The sequence below is a fragment of the Kogia breviceps genome, chromosome 20 (genome assembly GCF_026419965.1).
Source record: "Kogia breviceps isolate mKogBre1 chromosome 20, mKogBre1 haplotype 1, whole genome shotgun sequence".
Classification (NCBI taxonomy): Eukaryota; Metazoa; Chordata; class Mammalia; order Artiodactyla; family Physeteridae; genus Kogia; species Kogia breviceps.
In genome coordinates this window covers 8,851,790-8,867,971 of record NC_081329.1, presented here as the reverse complement: position 1 = coordinate 8,867,971, position 16,182 = coordinate 8,851,790, and the positions used below count along the sequence as shown (strand labels likewise).

The 16,182-nt window shown below is 41.1% G+C and overlaps 1 protein-coding gene across 4 annotated transcripts in view; it reads right to left on the bottom strand.

The window, feature by feature from the left end:
* CSMD1 (CUB and Sushi multiple domains 1) overlaps positions 1–16,182 on the bottom strand; it is a 1,661,506-nt gene that overhangs the window by 101,274 nt on the left and 1,544,050 nt on the right. For all 4 annotated transcript variants that reach the window (XM_067022449.1, XM_067022447.1, XM_067022448.1 and 1 more), the window contains exons 42-45: positions 11,630–11,818; positions 3,497–3,674; positions 1,358–1,503; positions 482–562 (exon numbers count right to left, since the gene is read on the bottom strand). In XM_067022449.1, coding sequence (XP_066878550.1) covers positions 482–562; positions 1,358–1,503; positions 3,497–3,674; positions 11,630–11,818 — 594 coding nt within the window. The remainder of the gene's footprint in view (positions 1–481; positions 563–1,357; positions 1,504–3,496; positions 3,675–11,629; positions 11,819–16,182) is intronic.

Here is a 16,182-nt window from a genome sequence, read left to right as displayed (position 1 = left end):
TTAATGAAACAGATCATTAATATAAAATGAAAAAACAGAATCTCTAAATATCATTAAATGTACGCACCAGTTGTATTCCAGTTTCAATGAAAGGTCAATGTTAGACTAATCATTATTTTAGCCACAAATGATTTTCTTCTAGTTCATGAACGTGGTTGCCTAACTAAACACCAACACCTGTTTAAGTCTGTCTCTGAAAACTGCCGTTCAGGAGAAAAATTCAAACTACTGAGTGATGTAGGGGGAAAATGTGCTCAAAATGACAAGAGCAAAATTCAAACGGAAAAAAAGCACTGAAAATCATGGAGATGAAGAAAAAAAAAAGGTATTTACTCAATGCAGGACCTCTGTGTATGTCTCTCTAGCAAAGCTTTAGGAATCTTTCTGACAAATACTCATTTACTTGACTGACTACTGCTGTGGGTGGGTGGGTTAAAAAAGGCGGGTCGAGCTACTGGCGTTGTAATGAAGAAAACATTACCTATTTCAAAATCCTCATCCTCAGTAAGCATTTCTGCCCGCGGAACTGCTGGGGGAGGCCGACATTGCTTGAGCTGGAATGCTACATGGTTCATAAAAAACAATGAGAGCAATTACATTTGCTGCATAAACAGAATCTTTCCAAAAGCATTCCTCTTGTGTTGTTATAATGCTTAGGTACAGGAAAATGTCTGTATTTGTAAATCACAGGTTTACAGAAGTCTTGAGCTTCACATGCTTACAGAATTACTTAAGATGAAGGAATATCTAAACTTGAAAGGAAAAAGTATAAAATTTAAAAAATTATAATGTTTAAATAAAAACACTTTACATATATTTGGAATTCTGCAAGAGAAATGGTTCACCCATGGCCTGGTTCCACATCCATGCCTGGTTCTGACATGATCTTCCTCGGTCTCTTGTCCTGAGGAAGTCCATGTGGCCGTCCTCACGAGAGATAAGGGACTGGTAGCTTTTTCCCTACATTATTTAGCATTCATTCTCCAAATCAGTAAAGACTGGCTTTGTTCCCGCTGTAATCACATGACATTTGCTATCGAGGTTCATCTGGGGTCAGAGATGAGGAAATCTAGGAAGGGTACTAAATGTATCTCAGTGGTCTCCACATCAGAGTTTCACATACAATACACTTATCTTGGAGTAAATCCAAGCTTACTACAAAAGGGATGTGAAATAATTAATACATCAGGAAGAAAAAAGGGTCATGGGAACCTCTGGCATGAAATGCGAGAAAATCCTATTGGTTCTTGGTTGGCCGAATCAAGGAACTTCAGATGAAAACAAGGTTTATGTCAACACTATGAGAAAAGCCAACTGGAATTCTTCGCCTTCATCAACAGAGTGAAAGTACACTGACCATGAAAATTGAGGACAAAGAAACCTCCATTTGAAAAGTCGCTGTGAAACTTCAGCAGGACCTGATTGGTGGAACTGTACGCTGTTTCCAGGGCTGTGTTTCCGCTGAAGACTCCCAGCTGAGGTGAATTCTGATCTGGCCCGTCCCTAGGAAAGAGAAGAGTCATCTGAATAGAAAGCTCCTAGTTACAGCTCGCATTGGCAGCCATTGCTCTTCTGACGGCCGGGCTCCGTCTCCGTGAAAGACGACGGTCTGAGCCCAGGACCCATCTGAAAAGTCTGGCCTCCAAACCAGAAACTCGGGCTCACTTGCTCCTCCCACAGCTGACCTTTTCGGAGGCATTTCTGAGACCAGGTCACATTTATTCCAGTGACGGCAATACCATTTATCAGCTTCTTCTCAAACGTCCACATTTTAAAGTCTAAATTCAGAGTGTCTCTTTAATCACGGGTGAGATTTATGGAGCTCTTGCTACTGAACTGAAACATTTTTACAAACTGAATAAAATATTACCGTCTTCTAGATACCGTGTTTAGAAATACCGGGATGTGTAACATTCAGAGCTGACGGCACCCCAGCCTCTGTCCCGCGCACGTTCGGACGACGGGGCTCACTCCGCTGCTGTTAGCTCATGACGATGCTCCTCCTGCCTCCTAAATCTATCAGGTAACCCGAGGAAACCTGCTGGCACTATTGTGTGGAGCTTCCTTTTGCTGCTGTCTGTTTCGCTCCGCTTCTCAAATGGCAGCTTCATGTGGGCAACTTAACCTTTCAAGTCGTCCACTTCTGCCCATTCCCGTGACCGGGGTGCCCCTCCCTGTCAGAGGTATTTCTACAGCCTCAAAGGCTTCTTGGACTCTTCTCCCTTCTCGGCCAGCTGACGTGCTTCCCACACGATGAGACTGCATATTCTGAAACCGGGATCCGGTCTTGTAATTCTCCTTCTTATAACCCTAAGGTGAATCCTTGTAGCTCTAGGATGAAGCCTGAAATCCTTAACATGATTTATGAGGTTCTGTATGCTCTGCCCTGCTTACCTGGCCAGGTCACCTCTTCTCTCTGGGCTCTCACGAGACTTCAGCCACTCCACACCTGGTGTCTCCCAACGCCTGCAACTCTCCCCGTTCTCTTGCCTTACAGATTTTCCAGTAACTTGAACAACCACTACTACCTTTACAACAACTTTGCCAACACACACACACACACACACACACACACACACACACACACACACACACACACACACACACACACACACACACACACACCCCACAACCTTGTTAAGTGTGATTAGTCCTTGAGTTTTCAGTGCAGTTTCTTCCAAAAGCACATCCTGGCTCTTCAACTCTGGGTCATGCCCCGACGGTACGCTCTATTTTTTCTACCACAGTTTGACAGAGAAATTGTCATTCCCATTTCCCCCATAAACTCTAACCTCCAAATGCAAAGGTAGGAAGAGTCCTTCGCATAGATAGCAACACTTAGTCAAGCAGAGTTTAAGTCACTTATCCAGACCACCTGGCTCATTCAATAGGGAGCCAGGGCTACATCCCCATCTAGTATCCCCTACACAGCACACGGGAGGGCAGCTCTGCAAGGTTCATAAAGCACAGAGAGAAAGCTTTGTGTAATCATTTCTGCAATCATTTCTAGAAGCATCAAATTCTTATAATGGCAAAGGATCCTATCAGCTTTTCTTTCAGGAAAAAAAGCCATCACACTTAAAAATGAAAAATAAAACAGGGAATTCCCTGGTGGTCCAGGGGTTAGGACTCCGTACTTTCACTGCAGAGGGTCCCAGGCTCAATCCCCGGCTGGGGAACTCAGATCCCACAAGCTGCGTGGTGCGGTCAAATAAATAAATAAATAAAAATTGAAACAGAAAACAAAAATGAAAAATAAAATAATCATGGGATAGTCTCCTATATCTAGAGTAATCCTGAATATATCTACCATGTAGTAAAACTCAAACACAGTACATAAGGTTCATTCTCTGTATGTCCAGATTTACTTGGTAACTTTCCTTCCCGATATCTACCTAACTACTCCGCTCCTAAACAGATGTAAGTGACACGTCAGTGGTGACGAGAACGGTTTATCACAGCGACAGACGGTGCTTCTCAGGGAAGGTTCTCATACCAAACAGTGATGTAGTCGTTGACAGCTTCAGTCTGCAGCAAGGTGAAGTTGATGTAGACGCCGTGACCGGGCGGCACCACGATGAGCCAGACACAGTCCTTCAGAATGGGGTACTCGTCCGGAAACCCAGGGGAATAGATGGTCCCGTTCTGAGACGTCACGTTATACCCACAAGGAGCTGAGAAGGAATAGAAAGATCAAGCCCACACAGCCCACTTACAAAGCACACAGTGAAATGTTGCTCAGCCTCTAAGGTCCCTCAGGCAAAATTTTCCTTCTAAGAAATAACTGTGAAATATCTCTCAGTAACTACTTTGTCAAAATAATCCCCCTAAAGTCTTACAACCTTGGAAGAATTATACTTCTTAGCTACGTTATCTAGGTTTCATTTAATATATTCTCCAAACATTCAAAATACCCTTAGGATAGAGTCATTTCCACATAATTAAAAAGAAAGAAAAAACCCTTAGTCAGTTGTCTCCTGTGACTGAGATGATAATCCGTTGGACCATCCGATGCAAGGGATGTTGAAATTATGCATCAATATTTAACTGAAAGACAATTTTTTTTTTTGTTTTAAGTGAGATTTCTAAAGCCTATTTAAGCTTTCTAAAAGAGAAGCCTCTAAGTCTGTTTGCCTTGAAACAAAGACATAATCAATCCTCCTCAGATCTACACCTGGAGAAATGAGATACAATTACATAAGTGGTATTTTATAGAAGCGCTCCCGTATCTCACCGGCCATCAACGATGTGAAGAATCCCAATACTCAGAGTCCATTTTTATTTTACTTAATAAACGGATCATCACTGTTGCCATGGAAATTATTTTATTTTATGGAAAAATGAAATGACCATACATGAGCAGAAAATCTGAGACGTATTCTTTAATTTAGATTGTAGAATAATACATCAAAGTCACAGACAAGTAGACTTTTTAGTCAAACTAAAAGCCAATAGATGCTATAAGAGTGTCTGTTACTAACATGAATCTTGTGAGGCTTTCAAATATTTGCCACAAAAGTCATAAAATTTAGGTGGAGTGAATAAGCTGAAATACATTTTTATCAAAAGTTCAAAAGCAATTCAAAATGATGACTGATGAAATACCATGAAGCACTATATGACACATTAACTATACAGATGCACACTGATTTCAAAGGGGTTAGAAAAAGTACCAGTGTCAAGTAGATTGAATCAGCCCGAGTTTTGGGTAAATTCATAAGAAGGGGCTGTGGAGAACATTTTACAAGTTTTATAGCATAATTATAAGTGGGGTGTGGAGTCAGACAGACCTTGACGTGTCACCTAGCAAAACAAAGTATACAGATACTTATAATCTTTAAAATAGGGCCAGAAACCACGTTGCAGTCACAACAAGCTACGGTGTACGCTGAAGATGCCACACTTCTTCTCAGCTGCAAACGTCATGCCCTTGTCCACCTGCACGAAAAGCCCACATGCTTTTCTCCTACCTTGCTGCCCGGTGAACTGGTCTCTTCCTTCAAAACTCAAATGTCACCACCCCCTGAAAGTCTCTCCTGATGGCTTGGGCTCCAGGTGGCCGTGGTCTACAGTTCACGGCCAGCTGTTCTTCACCATTAGACTAATGTCAGCAGGCGGAAGTCAGGGACTGTGTCCCCACCCCCACCCAACCTCCTTGCATTAATCCCATTGCTGGGCTTGGGCCTCAATAAACATGGACAACAAATAATTGAGAGATTGAAAATGAGTGAGACAATGAATAGAAAACACTTTAAAAATAAGTGTGTGTTGACAGCAACATCCTTTTGGACCCACCTCCTAGAGAAATGGAAATAAAAGCAAAAATAAACAAATGGGACCTAATGAAACTTAAAAGCTTTTGCACAGCAAAGGAAACCATAAACAAGACAAAAAGACAACCCTCAGAATGGGAGAAAATATTTGCAAATGAAGCAACTGACAAAGGATTAATCTCCAAAATTTACAAATAGCTCATGCAGTTCAATATCAAAAAAACAAACAACCCAATCCAAAAATGGGCAGAAGAACTAAATAGACATTTCTCCAAAGAAGATATACAGATTGCCAACAAACACATGAAAGAATGCTCAACATCACTAATCATTAGAGAAATGCAAATCAAAACTACAATGAGGTATCACCTCACGCCAGTCAGAATGGTCATTTAAAAATCTACAAACAACAAATGCAGGAGAGGGTGTGGAGAAAAGGGAACCCTCTTGCACTGTTGGTGGGAATGTAAATGAATACAGCCACTATGGAGAACAGTATGGAGGTTCCTCAAAAAACTAAAAATAGAACTACCATACGACCCAGCAATCCCACTACTGGGCATATACCCTGAGAAAACCATCATTCAAAAAGAGTCATGTACCACAATGTTCACTGCAGCACTATTTACAATAGCCAGGACCTGGAAGCAACCTAAGTGTCCATCGACAGATGAATGGATAAAGAAGATGTGGCACATATATACAATGGAATATTACTCAGACATAAAAAGAAACGAAATTGAGTTATTTGTAGTGAGGTGGATGGACCTAGAGTCTGTCATACAGAGTGAAGTAAGTCAGAAAGAAAAAAACAAATACCATATGCTAACACGTATATATGGAATCTAAAAAAAAAAATAGTTCTGAAGAACCTAGGCGCAGGACAGGAATAAAGACGCAGATGTAGAGAATGGACTTGAGGACACGGGGAGGGGGAAGGGTAAGCTGGGACAAGTGAGAGAGTGGCATGGACATATATACACTACCAAGTGTAAAACAGATAGCTAGTGGGAAGCAGCCGCATAGCACAGGGAGATCAGCTTGGTGCTTTGTGACCACCTAGAGGGGTGGGATAGGGAGAGGGTGGGAGGGAGACGCAAGAGGGAGGGGATATGGGCGTATATGCACAGGTATAGTTGATTCACTTTGTTATACAGCAGAAACTAACACACCATTGTAAAGCAATTATACTCCAATAAAGATGTTAAAAAATAAATGTGTGTTGAAGCCACTGGGCTGACATACCTGATGTGTGACTGGAGGTTATTCATTTGGTATTGATTTATAACTCTAAGATTTCCCTTTAGCATTTTGACCCTTTAATTTGCATCTAAAACCACACTATATGGAGTAGTACCCTTCCCATTGGGGGGAAGAAAACAAAACAGAACAAACAAAAAGCATGGTGCCCACCTCTTAAAGGTCAAAATAAATGATACGGTTATTTTCTTGGTAAAACACATTCTGACATTATGTCACTTAATATATTTGCCATGATTTACCTATGATATTCAAATAAGAAATCCTTTCACTCAGCTATTCAATGAGTGTTTATTGAGAGTCTATTATGTACCAGGCAGCGGGGCTGGAGTTGGGGATACAGCAAAGACCCACAGACACCGCTTCCCTGCCCTTGCAGACCTCGCTGCACACCGTGTAGTGATGAGGAAAGATGTTAAAAGCTAAATAAGTATAAAATTCAACTTGGGTAATAATACTGTCAGTGCACACGTAACGTTTTCTCAAGGCAAAATCCTGCCGTGTGGCCTGTAGAGAGAAAACGTACGACCCTACAACAGTGAGTCAAAGCTGCTTCTCCATTTTCTCTGGCCTGTCCAGGATCTCTTCCCAGAGGCTTTCCCCTCACCTTAGTGGCACCAAAGGTGTATTTTGAGTTCTATGTCTGAGCAGCATCTCAGGTGAACTCTGAAGCAACAGTGAACCTGTGATCTAGCTCACATGAAATGTATCCACCCCCATGCTCTCCCTGAGGGTGAGATTCAAATAGGACCCTCCAGTGGAGATCAGTCACGAGCCCAGTGTGGAGGGTCCAGTCCCAGGAGGGGTCCCTGTACCACAGGCAACCACCTGTCTGCTAAGGAGCCTGGTCCCAGCAGGAGGGGCAGGCAACCCACCAGCCAGGAGACAGACCATCGGGGTGTTGTGCACTGCACTTTGCAACTGGGAGTGAAGCAGATGCCACGCTCCCCTCCACCCCAGGGGCCAGAGTCAACACACGCGTATCCGGCTGTGTATCCACCAGCTCACACTGAGGCGGCACGACTTATAAGGAGAAATACATGCACCTCCGGCCTTCTTCCCTGTTCCTGGCACAGAGCTCCTAAAACCCTCAGGATTTCCAAAGTGATGAAGATCAAACTGTCTTTTATTCTTCATAACAGGCCCCTTCCAGCCACACCTGAGTTTATGTAAATGCGGTGATTTGAAAAGCGCTGAAGCCTGCGGGCCGGTTGCCCGGGGAACCGCCCTGCGATTGGAGGTTCAGCCCCACCTCCACCCCTGGGAAGGCAAGAGGGTGGGGGGTCGACTTAATCTCCAACCTAAGGGCCCAGGACTTAACCAATCGTGCCTAGGTGATGAATCCTCCTCTAGAGAAAAGAAAGGAGGGGTGGCCCAGAGAGGTTCGGGTTGGCGGAAGGGCGGAGCTGTGGGGGGCGGGGGCGGGATGGAGCACCTGGAGAGCGCTGCGGCCCCCTCAGTCTCTTCCATCGGGCTGTGCCTGGGCCTCATCCTTTGCGTGGATAATTAGTTACCGAGGAAGCAAAACGTTCAGTGGCTCCAGCCAATTAATCCCACAGGAGGCGGGAACTATGGGACTCTGCAGTCTACCAGAAGTACAGGTGACAACCTGGATTTCCATCTGAAGTTGGGGCGGGGGGGGGGCAGTCTCGTGGGACCGAGTCTGTAACCCGGGGATCTGAAGCCGTCACCAGGGAGACAGCATCAGAACTGGGCTCCCGTGTAGGACCTCCATCTGGTGTCACAGAATCGCTTGCTTAGGAAGAGCTCACACACTGGTGGCCAGAAGTGTCAGCAGTAGGAGTACTGCCCGTAACTCTTTACACATGCATCTATGTTAAGAACAACGAGCCGAGTTTGGGAGGAAGGACTGCTGTGAGAGGCACAGCCAATCAAAGGCCTCAAGTTACTTCTATACGTATTTCTCCAGAGGAAAATAGGTACGTACAGATGATTAAGCCGTCTGTTTCCATCAAGTTCTAGAGACAGCTCAGATATACTGAATAAGATGGGGGTCAGGCATCACCTGAATGTCTCACCCGATGTGGATATTACCACCATGTTAAAATTTTTTAAAAAGACCTTAGAAGTATATCTACGTAAATATTTCAGTGTTAAAGAATTAATTAGGTCAATAAAATACTTTCAATTTTGAACTATATATCTAAGTGTAGATGTATATTTAATTATGAAATTACATTTAGTAAATTAATAAGCCACAGCCTTCTTAACCATATTTTAACAAGTATAACCCATTTTTAAAAATTGAGACTTCTTAAGTTATGGTAAAAATAATGGCTTAAATTTCTCAAGTCACTTTCAGAGATATACTTTCATTTGTTTATTTTAATAAGATCACACTTGTAGCCCAGATTTTTTTCAGATAAATTCAGAATATACTAATTTTACATAAAAGATTCTAATGCAAATTAGCAGCATATTCATACAAACCAACTTAATATAGACTTGTGAAGCTTGATGGCTTAAGATGTAAATTTCTTGGATTTTAATTGTCTGAATTGCTCAGTTTTTAATAAAGATGACCAGAACTTGTTCAGAGTATCTTTTTTTTTTTCCTAAGATTCTTCTGAAGTCTACAGGGCTGGACCTTGGAAGACTGTTTTTCAGTACACTCGCCCTGCATTCCAAGCATACACCTGAAGTGGCAAAGCACTGTGTGTTCACAGGATGCACCTTAGGTGGGTGAGGGTATTGGAGAATCAGAGCCTCTGCTGGTGGCCTGCGAGGGGCCTAACTGGAGTCTACCTGAACACTGAGAGGCATCTGAACAGCCCACCACTCTCAGGAAATAGGACACTTCTTAATTTAACTTTTTGGAAAAGCAACCTTTTCTAGATAAAATAACTTTTGTTCTAAAATAACACCCCCCCGTTATTTTTTTAGAATCTAATATGGAAGACATTTAAAATATCTTGGAACACTTGCTTTACAATATAAGAATTTTACATGGATCTTATGTTGTGATTTTTTATTCTGTCTATGACATTATAGGTATGAAGAGAGACATAATGGTAAAAGTACCTACGCAGTAAAGAATTTGACCTTGCCTAAAGAAAGGTCTGGCATTTGCCCTGCGTTCTGGGAGTTAACTTTTTGCCATACCTGATAGGAGTGTCTTTGTTTCTCCTGGGGGCCTGGCCACACCCCTTAGTCTTAGGATGGGGCTGGCCTGCCAGAAGGTCCAGCCCTGCGATTTAGGGTGTGGTCTTTGGGTCACAGGATATCAGCTGGTCTGGAAAGTGATTATCAACCACTAGATAAGCAGTCATCAGTGATGCCTACATGGAGAAGACCCAATAAAAACTCTGGGCACGAAGGCCCAGCTGAGCTGCCCGGGGCGGACGGCACCCCCTACATTCCACCCTGTGCATCACTGTCTTGGACGATTTTAATGTCTTTCCTGTTACAAACGACAGTCTCGAGTATAGCAGCTTATTGAATTCTGTGAGTCCTACTAGTAAATTATCCAGCCTCAGGGTGGCTTGGGGGCAGTCCTGGAACTTTCATGAAGTACCAGGAGTCTTGGGCTGTCTTGGATGTATGGGGGATTTTAGCTTCATGTCTTGGATGTCTGGGGGATTTTACAATACTACCAACTCTGGGTAGTATTATACATCATATATCATCCAAAAAGATATATCTTGTTATTTTCACACTGACAAAATAATTCTAAGCCAGCAGTTATTTCCATGTGGGAAAGTTGGATTTGAAAAAGCAGTGAAATCTAATTAAATACGTATTTCTATTTTTTGATAGCAAGCCAAGGAGTCTCCTATTTACATATGAATTCAAAGGATTCCAGCAAAAATTGCAAGTGAAAAGGGCTTTCAATCCTGACAATTCAAAGTAATTTATATATATAAATATATGAATTTTTAAACGGTGAGTAGTACAAAAGGTTTCTAAAGTGTGTGAATAAAAAATACCAGATATGCTACTGCTATTCTTAGTTTTAGAAAATAATTTTAAATGCTATTTTGTTATTAAATTTGTAGTCAACTAAAATAACTATTTTTAAAAAAAATACAGTGAATGTTTTTCTTTTATAGCTGTTTATATAATGATAAAGAATGGAAAAGTACAGGTGAAAAATATGATTTAAAAAGTCTACCAATTTGCTGTTATTTTTTGACTTCTTCAGTAGAAATTCAAACACCAGATGCCTTTCCCTTTTTGCCCCTGGGATATAAGTATTTAGCATTTCAAAAGTCCAGAGTTGGTAATTTCATTACTTTTTCATTCAGAGGTACTGTATTTATAATGTTAGAACATTAGGTTTATGGTAACTTTTCTATTTCATATGCTTTCTTCATAAACAAAGTGCTTGATCTATTTAACTTCATACTGTAAAAATTTCAGCGTCATCATAAAAATTAGACAGCCAAACAGAAGCTTTAAAGAAGTGATTTCTGCTCAGACTAGGGATATTCACTGAAAGCAGACCTGATCTTCATGCACCAGTAAAGGACCCTACTTAATATTTTCCTAAGACTGCTCCTGCACTATGTCTTTGCTTACACTACTGCTTCTATCTGGGATGGTCTCTATCTCTCAGTAGCAAAATAGTACGTGTCCTTCAAGGCCAACTACACAAATAAAGTCAGTTTTCTGAAATACAAAATCAATATATGATTATTATAAAAGGTAAACAATAGAAAATATCTAAGGTGAAATAAAATACTCTTTTCCCCTCTAATCCAGCAATTTGATGGAACCACTGTAAAACTAAGCACTGCTCGAGCCATAAAGATTTTCCAAGCAAACACCATCTTCTGTATTTGTAATTCATCAAAACGCTCTTTGTGCCTGATTTTGCATAGTAAATATTCAGGTTTATTATTCTGTTACCCTTCTAGTTTCCTTGAGGACAAGACCTATTCATTTTTTTTTTTTTTTTACCTTACTGGCATATGATATATTCCTGAAATACTAAGTAGAATGAGTTTAACGTAATAGATTCCCAATAAAAATTTGCTGAACAGATTAATGAATTCTCAAATACATTCATTTAATATTTCAGGCGCCATTATACACACGAAAACTTAAATCGCTTGCAAGAAAAGTGATTAACCTACCATCACACCTTGGAAAGGGGTAGTTCCAGTTTCTGTCGATCCCATGCTGACAGGTGAGGACTGGGTGGCCGATTAACACGTACCCAGGATAACACTCAAAGGATACCGACTGCCCCACACTGTAGTCCGAGTTGATCGTATACCCATTCTGAAACGGCGGCGGGTCTGGGCAGTTCTGTAATCCATAGGCTGGAACAGACAGACAGAGCCCAGCTCAGGAATAGCAAGTGCAGTTAGTCTGGAATTAGAGGAGGGATATGGTGGCGTGTAGCCTCTTAGGGTGAACTTTTTAGATATGCGTTTTAAACAAGGTCTTTCCTAAGTTGCCCATTACCATCCTAAGTTAAAACAGTAATTATTAGCAGTAGTAGAATTGTAACAATTTGCATTTAATGAACACTTACTGTACGCTTTAGAAGTTACATAGCCCATCCCCCAAATAAATTTGACAGTGCTTACCTTGGAAAAAAAAAATGTATGCAGGGAATTTAATAAAAACAAGAAATATAGATGATAATAAAAAATGACTTTATAAAGAACGTCAGGTGAACACGGACCTTAATGGTTTTCTTCTAATTTAAAAGAAAACCATCCTAGCTCTCCTTTCTAAGTGTTTCTAATTAGGAAACAGGTTGTTGTTTTGTTGAGTTCAGTTAATGTTCAGTGCAAATAAAATAAAGAAATCCATTTCGTTTTCTTGATTTTCTCCTTAAAAAGAAGTGTAGAATCATTATGCTAGCCATTACTATCTATCAGTACAATCTCTTTATAATACATTGTTTATTGTGGTTTATCACTATATCACTAAGTCTTTTGTGTTCCCTAAAATAAACTCTAGGTAGGTTGATGGATAATAAATGTTTGCAGACTGTGTGATTCAAAAATGTACACATAAATCAGTGAGAGTTAACAAATGCATAATTAGGTGTAATCTCCTGATACTGAAAGCAGCTCTTCTGCCCCTTTCCTGTTTGCTCATTTCTGTTCCCCTCTAACCTGATTATAGGAATGAGATCACTAGGCAACTGAACATAACTCCTGACTTATGCTCTCATGAATGCACACCATGCCTTGCCTAACCTGTTAATTCTTTTCCAGATTAAAACAGGAATGAGGAATTAAGCAGTTAAAGAATGACTAGCTCTCCACCCGCTAAGAGCCCACTTAGCAATTCTGCAGGCAGGTCATGCAGACGAGATAACATCTGAAGAGAGAGTCAGCCGGTCTGCACGTAATGGACAGTGATGCAGAACCCAGCCTCCTGCCCGATGACTCACTGAGATTCTCCCCCTGCCCTTTTCCCTTTAAAAACTGTTATGACTGAGCAGAATCTTGGGAGTTGGTCTTGAGACATGAGTCCACCTTCTCCCCAGATTGCCGGCTTCTCTGATTAAAGCACCTTTCCTTTCTACTGATACTTGCCTCTTGATTATTGGCCTTTGAGTGGCGAGCAGCCAAACCTGAGTTTGGTAATAATATCGAATCTTAAAGCTAAATCAGCCGCCTTGTCAACATCTTCTTACCTGCTCTGGTGGGAGGGTCATGCATACTTCAGAGCAGTGGAATCTCACCAGGTCATCATCTAGTGTTTATTTATTATTTTATTTATTTTTGAATTTTATTTTATTTTTTTATACAGCAGGTTCTCATTAGTCATCAATCTCATACACATCAGTGTATACATGTCAATCCCAATCTCCCAGTTCATCACACACACACACACACACACACACACACACACACACACCCGCTTTCTCCCCTTGGTGTCCCTACGTTTGTTCTCTACCTCTGTGTCTCAATTTCTGCCCTGCCAACCGGTTCACTGGTACCATTTTTCTAGGTTCCACATATATGCGTTAATATACAATGTTTGTTTTTCTCTTTCTGACTTACTTCACTCTGTAGGACAGTCTCTAGATCCATCCACGTCTCAACAAATGACCCATTTTTGTTCCTTTTTATGGCTGAGTAATATTCCATTGTATATACATACCACATCTTCTTTATCCATTCTTCTGTCGATGGGCATTTAGGTTGTTTCCATGACCTGGCTATTGTCAACAGTGCTGCAATGAACATTGGGGTGCATGTGTCTTTTTGAATTATGGTTTTCTCAGGATATATGCCCAGGAGTGGGATTGCTGGATCATATGGTAATTCTATTTTTAGTTTTTTAAGGATCATCTAGTGTTTAGACTCTGCTCTTATACATAAAGGGGCTGGGAGCTCACTACTGACACAGTAACAAAGCCACTCTATGAAGAACCAACCCAGGAGGAACTGCAGTTCAGCTTCTCCCTGCGATGCATTCCTGCTACAAACAGACCCGTGCACGATCCTGGCACCATTGTCCTCACAGTCAACTGAAAACGGAATAATCATGTAAAGGATGCAAGTGACTGCCATGGAGGTCCTTCACGTGGGGAATAAAGCAAAATAAACATTTTCATTGTACGTATAATTAGTTTAACAAGGTGATCACCATTGTGATTTTAAATAAATCCTGAAAAATTATATGGTCTATGATTTGTGCCAGGCATTTCCCAGAGTTTTAGACTTACTGTTTCTGTACTTAGAACCTGGAATAAAGAGGGGGTGAAAGAAGATGCTGGTAATAAGATGAAAGGGACAACATCGTAGCCTGTGTGATAGCTGAGGGACATGTGAACATGTGTGAAATGGAGCACTATTTAAACAGATTGTTAAGACTGGAACACACGGAGTAAGTGGCTTGGAAACTCTCAGGTTAGACTTCACGGGCAGGTAAGCGTTAGACTATGAACTGGCCTCTTTTCATGGTACAAGGATTGGATAGTTCCATAAAGATACTCCGGGGGCCACATGGAAAGATACCAACCAGGTCGTATTACAAGTGCACTTGCAATGTGAGAGATCAGCGTAGTTGCTCTTTGGCGTTTGGGGTTTGTCTTAATTAACATTTGCCAAATGTTAAACATTTGCTATACAGTATTACTATTAATAGCTTTTTCTTAATGAATAAACTACTGAAATGGTATTTTTTTCTTTAAAATAACAATATGCAATGCCAATGAATCAATTGGGTAAATCATTTATGGCAATGTGATTTGCCATAAAACCTTGGGAAAGCAATTTGAACAGAGCCATAAAGAATCAGTTTTTTAAACATTTAACCTAGTAATACCATTTACAGAAATCTCTACTATGAAAATAATTTCAAATAGAAAGTCAAATCTTTAAATATGTTCATTGCATCATTACTTACACTATAGTAATCTAAATGTCTAAACAAATTATGATATTTTGACTCATAAATACTGAAGAGGTAAGATGTTGTAATGTCATATCTTCCAATAGCCACAGAAATACACATACATACATATAGATATATGCAGTTGTATATGTATATATATATTTATTCATTTATATTTTCAATAAAGACACTGCACAGCTCACAGCAAGATACTATGGTTAAACCCTGACTATACTTAGCAGGTTAAAAAATCCTTAATGTCAGTATCTTATATGTCAGTATCTTATATTTGCAATTGTGTACATCTCTGGACAAGAGTCAGATAAGCAGTTGAAGAGTGATTGGGAGCAAGAAAGCAGAAAGCAGAAGATGCAGTGGTGGCCAAGGTCTGGGAGCATCTTGACATAGTTCCTGGCATTGGCTCCTCCAGGGTCCAGAACCAAGTAGAACCTGGAGGTAGAAGAGCCCTCTGGGTGGGAGTGGGGAACCTCTCTCTAAGGGAGGCCCTGGACCCTCCATGCTAACTCATACCCACATACGCATGCACACACACACGCATGCATGCACCCATGCACACATGCACACACACCATGCACGTGTGCACCCATGCACACGCACACACACACACCTCTCTCCTCCTTCTCCATAATGTGCCTCTCTCCCTGGCCCACTTGGCAATCGCACAGCAAGGCTGCCTGCCTCTCCCAAGGACCACCCCACTCGGAAGGCCACGAAGCAGCCTTTTCTGGAGAGCCGGGCCTGGCAAATATCCACAGTGCATGGTTTCCCTCCTCACAATACTGCTGTTTGAGTTAAAGTTACCTTATAGACCTATGCCCAGAAAAAGAACAGAGACTCCCATGCTGCATTTCAACCATTAGCCAGTTTCCTCCTTTATTATACTCTTTTCGACTGCAATCAGCCACTTGTTCTCATTCTTGTTTTGCTTGAAATACAGTAAGTTCTGTTGGAGAAATGAGTCCTCTAATACATCAAATACAGCTGCTAATGATAAAACTTAAAAAATAAAACTATCAAAAACGGATTGCCAGTTTCCATGGGACGAAAATCAAATTAAACCACGTTCAACATCACCCTACCCTCCCTGAAAGATTCTGTTCATGCTCTAGTGGTGCCCTTAGGGTATCAATACAAGAACCAATTATCACAGTACATTATAAAGGAGGTAACAGTAACAGACACTCCTGATGAATGGTCACATGAAACAGCATTTAGGACAGACTCACACACATATGCTCCAAACGTTCACCACACACACTAATAATATGTCACACAATGCATTTCCCTACATGTGTTATGT